At 49.6% G+C, this 7,762-nt stretch overlaps 1 protein-coding gene across 1 annotated transcript; it reads left to right on the forward strand.

Annotated features, from left to right (window-relative positions):
• On the forward strand, positions 1–3,148 carry Pmar_PMAR019650 (chloride channel clc, putative; the record flags this gene model as incomplete). Its single annotated transcript, XM_002772754.1, has 5 exons — positions 1–196; positions 891–2,374; positions 2,423–2,596; positions 2,643–2,945; positions 3,005–3,148. The coding sequence occupies 5 exons, from the start codon at positions 1–3 to the stop codon at positions 3,146–3,148; spliced, it is 2,301 nt and encodes a 766-aa protein (XP_002772800.1).
• Positions 3,149–7,762: the final 4,614 nt, after the last annotated feature.

Below are 7,762 nucleotides of genomic sequence, written 5' to 3' on the forward strand. Positions count from 1 at the left end.
ATGACTATAAGCCTGACTGCCATCGTTGTTGAGATCACTGGAGATCTGCAACAGCTCCCCTATATTATGATCACTGTCATTGTGGCGAAGCAAGTAGCTGATCTGTTCCTTAAAGGTGCTTATGATCTTGTACTGGAAGTTCGACAGGTTCCTTACTTAGAGGAGCTCGATTCTTACCATGAGTACGCAATGAGGGGTAAGAGCATATCATCAGCAATGTCGCCCGCGCCTCTCACGAGCTTCAGCACAGTAGAGACATTCGAGAGAATTCATACAGTCCTCACAAAGTCTGAGCATTGCGCGTTTATCGTCGAAAGTAGGGGTAAGCTCCGTGGCTTAGTTTCACGTCGGGCAATAGAAGACTACTTATGGCGACACGGTCCAGTATCACGAAATGAGGTATTGGATTTGGTGGACCTCGCTAATCGTTGCCCTCTAACAGTTCCAGCATCCTTCCCCCTCGACAAAGCATATAACTTGTTCAGGCAGTTGGGTCTGAGACATCTCCTTGTGGTTGCAGTAGAGGAGTCGGACCGAGTTGTCGGAATTGTGTCTAGAAAGGACCTTTTCCTCGCACTGATGTACTGTGAAGAGGAGCCTCCCGTCGAGCTCCAACAGTGTACTGCTTCGGCGGGCTCGACTGTGTCGCCGAGCTCGTAAGAGATTCGGCTCGTTGTCGATCAAGATTCTCATGAGAGTGCCATGATCATGATGATCATCTATTGCCTGTATAGCATTACCTCGCATAGTGAAGGCTTCATGCCAACTTTTTTCGCGCTTTAATGCGCTCCTCACAACCGCATCAGCGGGAATGTCATAATATATCGTTGAATTGACGAACATTCGTTCAGAGTATTCTCCTATCCCTATCAGTGTCTTTGCGTTGTCAGATGAAAGCGGAGGAATGATCGAGTGTAGAAGTGAGTCGGCCGTGGGCTTAGTTGAAATGTCCAGCGATCTGCAGCGAGTGAAACTGTGTTTAAGTCTAGTGTGTGGCGCTCTGAGGCGAACAGCGCTGGCAGTTGATGTTGCTGATAAACTCGGTAAGTACTTGAACCAGATCGATACTCAGACTCATCATATCAACGGAGACTTCCTTAATACACTTTCGAGTCGAATCGATGCAATGGAAGCTCTGTTCGATGGTGGTGCTCTTGAGGAGTTCGCCGTAGAGAGTCGGCAATGTGTGGAGCACGAAGAGATGCAAAAAGTGAAACTGTCACTAGGTCTGATATGTGGAACACTCAGACGCTTGGCCTCAGCTCAAGGGGTTCTAGGGAAAGTAGAAAAGTATATCGCACAAATTGATAAACATACCAGTAGCATACACGGTGATGTACTCACGGTGCTTCATCACCGAGTATTGGCTCAAGAAGGGAGAATCATTCACAAGCTGAAAAAGGACCAAGGCGAGGTGGTGACTGAAAGCGGGCTAACATCTTCCCGCAGGGACGATCTAGAGGACCTCCAGAAAGCGAAGCTGTGCCTTGGTCTCGTCTGCGCTACTCTGAGGAGAGTCGCAAGCTCATCAGAGGTGCTCCCGAAAGTCGAGAAATTTATAAAAGAAATCGACTCGCAGACCAGTGGCATCAATGGTGATTATCTTAACACCTTGTGGGCTCGGCTTGATCGTATTGATGAACACATTCAAGTCATGGATGCTCCAGAGAGAGAGCGGAGCCGTCAAGCCGTCTTGAAGGCTAGAAAAGCACCCATTCCCAAAACAGGTGGAAGTGCAGACGACCTCCAGAAAGTGAAGCTTTGCCTTGGCCTCCTCTGCGCGGTGAATCGTAAGACCTCTCTGGCGGCAGGAATCGGCGAGAATTTGAAAAAACACTTAATACAGATCGATCAACAGACCAGCGGCATAAACGGAGACGTCTTGAATGCATTACTTGGACGAATACAGGCATTAGAGCATAGGATGGATGTTCGAGATGAGGAACTCGGGACCAGAGACGAGTCCGGCTCTGCCTCTCCGGAACATGATGTCATTTCCCGGATGGAGCAAATCGAGGATGCTGTGGCTGGTCTAGAGAATAGACTCAACGCTATCGGCTCGTCAATGAGAGGGTTCCACCGTAAATGGTCCTCTGCACAGCTTGGCGGGCAGGGCCCGGAGGAACTGGTCGATCAGAAGACTCTGCAACGGCGTCTCATCATCGTTGAAGCGAAGCTTGAGGGAGTTGAAAGTGCCAGAGCCAGAGCTGGTGACATTCAAGCCAGGATGCTCCAACTTGAAACTAAAAATGACGAGTTAACTCGCCTAGTTGAGTCGATGAATATTCGTGGCGGGAAGAAGCCTAGCTCGAACAGAGAGAGGAATGACGACCTGCTCGCAAATATAATTAATGACGTACGGTTAGCTCCATCGGTGAGAACCACCCAGGGAAACATGGGAGTTTCTGACTTTTCTCAATAGGTTGACAGGCCAGGGCTGGATCAAGGGGACTACTCTAGGCAGATTACCGCACTATGCTTGGAAAATATGGACGATTTGGCAGCTACTATGGATGGATTCAATGCCGAGCTGGACGAGTTGAGGAGTAAAACTGATGCGATGCAGACCGTGTTGACGAGTCGCTCTCGCATCGATGTAACATCTCATTCTCACTTTCATCGCTCCAGACTGTCATGCTCAGGAGGCAATGACCCTCGAGCCCAACCACCGTCACATCAAAGCGTCTGTCATGAGTGGTCGTCGGCATCGCACTGAGTCCGGGCACAGTAACGCGGCTGGTATGGACGCAGATTGGAGTCCAGACGTGGACTCACCAGTCAATACGCTCCCAGCTAATGGTGACCTCGCCCGCATCGACGTAGGGAGCTCTAGAAGAGATCAACAACGGCCGTGGTTGAACCCGGGGCCCCTCGGTGGCGACTTGACCGACGTCAAGAAGGAAGTCTCGAGACTGTCTGAGCGAATGAACGCCTACCGTCGGGAGGTGAGCTCCTCACTCTGGCAGAGATTTTGTTGACAGCCTTTGTCCATCAATGCTCACAGATGAGCGAAATGAAGAAGAGCGCTGAACGGCTGACTGAGGAACTAGGTCAGAGTCGACGGACCAGCGCCGAGATCGAAAGGACTCTACGCAGTGACTTGAGTGAACGAATTGCCCTGTTCATTGAAACACTGTTGCAGCGCTAAGCGACGAAAATACTTCTTCGAATCAGGAATCACGGACGCCCGAATCGCCACCCTACAGCGCCGTTTGATAAAATACAGGATGAATAGCCCTGAGAATACTGCTCACGAGGGAGATTCGAGACAGGCAGTTGAGTGATCTGATGTGTAACCGCATAGTAAACTTATTCCTGTTAGCCACAGTCAAAACTAGGTGGAGCACACAACGTAAGACATACTTCGAGACGGTCTGCTCTAATACTAAAAATCTCGAAGCATACTATCGCTCCCCAGGAACCGTTAGGAAACGTCCAAGACCTGCGACTCGCAGTTGCTGCTCTCACTCGAGCAGTTGTACGTTTCGCGCAGATCGTTGGTATTTTCCCACCTCCAAGGTGATGTGGGGTAGCAGTGATTTGTAAATCGAACTAGCTATCAAAAGGTTCCAGGAGCTGCTTCAAAATGTAGAGGAAGGTCTTGTCCGGATAAATACTACAGATCTCGATAGATGGGAGAGCCTCGCTAAAACACTGACTGTTCGGTGAGTGTTGGTATTCGGCAAAAGGTTCGACTCCATAATGAGTGTTGCTGCCAGGATTGACAGATCATGGCAGCAGAGATCCCGTGGTCGTTTTCGGAACATACTAGATCTGCTTTCGAGGAAGGCTGATATTTCGGCTCTGGATCTCTTGCAGATGAGTCAACGGCAGATAGAGAGTCAGTTGAGTCAGATCGATCAAGGCCAAGTGACCGTATGAACGAAACACTTTCTAAGCACGCAAGTCGACCTCTGGTGTAGGTGCTGAGCTTCTCCCCAAGGCAGAAGATGATGCCATTCGAAGCTTCGAAGATTGCTCCTGTTCTATCACAGAGTCCGTTGGCTCGCCGAATACTCCGACCTTAGCTCCAAGGCAGCATTGGCAATGCTGTGCTGCGTGCCAATACCAATACTGGTACATTCCTCCGTCGTTCACAAACGAAATTTGCGTCTCGCATATCATTCAAGTGACTCCTGCAGCGTCAGTTACTCTGCTGAGTTGTTGTGTTGTATGTGGGACAAGTTTTTGGGTTAAAATCTTCTCGCAAGACATCGTCGCAAGGCGGAAGGGGTTCCGTCGTCAAGTGAGCTATCTCGAAATGAGAATGTGAAAGATGGAGAGAAAGCAAATGTATTGTTAAACCAGTCGTATCTCTTTGATGACGGAGGTTCGATTCGCATCTCCATCTCACTAGCATTTGCGAACACAACTTTCTCTCGTGACCGCGACAAGGTCTCTGTGAACGGCTCCACCGACTAAGCAGGGGGATCCGCGACTGCCCTGTACCTGCATTATGCCGTTCAACTTGAGCGGACTCGATTCGTCAGCCACCGTGGCGAGTACAAATGTAGCATTTGTACTTGCCACGAGTCCGAGCATTTGAAATGCTTCTAACGGGCTTCAGGACGAACGGGAAAAAAGGGAATCTTTTGCGACCCGCAAATTGCGAGCAACAGAGGGACCAGAAGTCCAGTCGGGGTGCTTCTCAATCCACGATTCGAGCTCTTCCCGACCAAAATTATGCTAGGATCGTCGAGCCTGAGCAGCCTGCCATTTATGATGATTCGTGCACCCAGAGATTTGAGAGCCGGCGAGCAATCAAACAGTTAGCAGGGCTTCGACGAAACTCGCTTGAAAGCCATGTGTCACAGCAGTCAAGGTTCGAGGATATGTTTCGCGCTCAGCTGTTGGTCTCCATTGAATTTGCTCCCTCGGCTCCATATGATGAGGAGGTCATCGATGGCACGAGTAATGTCCATGATCCGGAACTCATTCTTGAAGTCGAAAGAGTTACAGCCCACGAAGGGTTTTCTGGACCGAACTGCGTCCGCAATAAAAATCCAGAGGATTTGCGCAGAAAGTTCTATAGGTGGGAAGTTATTCAGAGACTGAACTTCAAAAGAAGCTCTCTTCCCCAGATCGACAGACGAATACTCATCAATCGCCTCGAACTTGAGATAAGCTGCATGTAAGATCCACTCAACGCAGAGAGAGCGGAGAGGGCAGCAGCATTCTTCATGCTTGATCTTCTTTTGGTATTTTCGTAAGGTTCTTGGGACGAGGCTCGTTATCCTCCTGGTTTTCTTTGGACTTGTTTTCCTGGGTATCTACCTCACAGACCCAAGTTCCTATCGAACTGGTGTAAGGAGGCGATAGAATATCCCCGCAGAGAAATTGACCTAGGTCCTCACGCGGCCTTTCATAGAGGCGGGAGGTTTCTCGCTAGGACTGGGGGATTGGAAGTCCTCCACGAGCTGGGAGCCTATCCTGAACTCTTTACGAGGAGTACACGGCACGCTCTATGCGAACCAGCTGTAACGGTTCATCAGGTATCGGAGGTAACCAATACTTACAGTCTGCATGCTCCTCGAGGACCCGATCTGATCATGAGCGATTACCAGTACACGCAGTTCACGATGTTCCCTCCTACTATGTTTGAGGAGACTATAGCTGCGTGGGCAGGAGGCTTACGCCAGCAGAGGGAAGGATAGTCTCCTGTCTTAGAGAAAGAGAATGCTCATCGGAGATGAAGAAGGTCTATACCCGACTTGCTGGACAAGCAAGGCTGCCGATTCCTGGAGGGTATGAGCTCAGCGGAAACTCAGATTCTCATCTTGAGATGTGCTCTTGCTCTTCGCAGATTATTCCAAGGAGGCGGTCTCGGGCCTCTCAGTGAGTTACACGTACTTGAACGCCTCTCTAGAACTTTCAGAATGCATTTCGTATAGCGAACATGCGTTGCATATAGACCAATGAACTTGTGAGCTCCTCCAAAAGCGTAGTGGAGCGCGAAGAAACTGCTTGAGAGGGAGAATTCGAGAATCATTGCAGCGTTCCCTCTCTAGTCCAGAGATCCTGGTTCAGCGGCAGCTCACACTATCAACGAGGTATTCCGCTCAGCTCCTTCGAACCAATCGACCAGAGTTTACATCCTCTCTGAGGCTCTCGAGGACTCTAACTTCAATACTCGTCTTGGAGAAGGTCAAGTCGACCGCATAGAGGTGGTCCCGTTATTGTATGGCGGCGACTCGCCACCGCTCCGAGAAAAGCCTTCCAAGAAAGCCCAATTACTTCGAGGGATCTCGACCGCAGACATTACATAGTCTTGCACTTCTAGGTCCTCGTGGGTCTTCTCAGCACAGGGCACGATTCTGGAGCAAGTATAGTCTCCATCCTGCGTTTTCAATGGAAACGGACAAGCAAGCGATTGGGTATTGATAAACAGACCGAGCAGGTCCATTGCAGGTCGCACCGATCCGACCATACTAAGCGAGATTTCTTCCGAACACGGGTGGTAGAAGTCGAAATCCATCGTGACACTTGAAAGCCTTCCTGATGATGCATTATCGCTGCTTGCCTCGCCAGATATGTCTTTGCGCCATCGTCTCACGCATGGATAGCTGTGAACTGTCTAGCGTTGGTCTTGTGCGTCTTTGGGATCTCGAGAGACAGGTGAACTCATTTACAGTCACCACAACCGCTCCACACGGGAAGCTTCTCAGTCATAGAATCGTACGGTCAGTTCGGATTATGCGTGGTCATGATATCGAATCCGTGTCACGAGAAGCTCGGATGGTCGAAGGTCCTCTTCGTTGGTTCAAAAAGCGATACGTCTAGCGGAGCTTCTTGTATCAGGAGCAAGCTTCTTGCAAAAGAGCCAGCCACAACTACATCGTGGGCTCAAGGAGGTCATCAGGAGGAAGCTCTCTTGGTAAGGAAAGATAATACCACCTGCTTCTGATGCAGATCAACCCCCCTCGTGTGCATGCAGGTTCTCAGGGAGTTTGATAGTCAACTGTCTCATCCTTAGCTTTGTCGTTTGGAGAAGCATTGTGTGAGTATCAGACCCGGCAGAAACTTCGACCTTCAAATGATTGTGCAATCCTGGCAGTGTCTTTTCAAGTGCCGAACGTCACGCTCAAGTGGTCACCAAAATGGTCGATGCGCACCTCTCACCTACCGAGGTACCGCTGCCTATGTATGTCACACTTCTACGTTGTAATTACGGTAATTACCCAATTTGTGTCTTGTCTTTCCCTCAGATGCACGCAAGACTCCTCGATCTCAATAATTCACTGCACAGCGAAACTTACTCGGCCAAGTTCGGAATGTTGCTCATGTGAGCTTCTTGGTTGTATGGCTCTCTATGGCTTTAAGCGAAGGTACCTCCTTATATGGAGGATTATCAAGTGCCTTGCTGGTCATCCGATGGTAGCAGTGCTTTCCTCGACGTGGTTCACTGCTCGAGATGAAATATTTCATTTCGGTCCGTTGAGATCTCAGTGACGATCGGCTCAACTCCTCATTGAGCAGGTATAACCTCTGTTGCAATATTCGTATTCATGGCGTTCATCGGCAACTACGCAGCCGGTGAGGATTTCGACCAATTCCGTACAGTGAGTCTATTGAAATCAGCGAGTTGCACGTCTCAGTCAGCAGATCTGGTCGACCCTAGTGCTACAGTTTGAGATTCTCTGGTCGGGAGAGTGGGACATCCCACATTGGACGTCTCATCCGGCCCTTAGCTTGTAACCTATCTTTCTTGGCTTCTCGAGTTGCTCAAGATGACTATGGAGTGACTCGGCAGTTTCATTTGATT

This window comes from Perkinsus marinus, assembly GCF_000006405.1.
Source record: "Perkinsus marinus ATCC 50983 genomic scaffold scf_1104296960410, whole genome shotgun sequence".
NCBI classification, from domain to species: Eukaryota; Perkinsozoa; order Perkinsida; family Perkinsidae; genus Perkinsus; species Perkinsus marinus.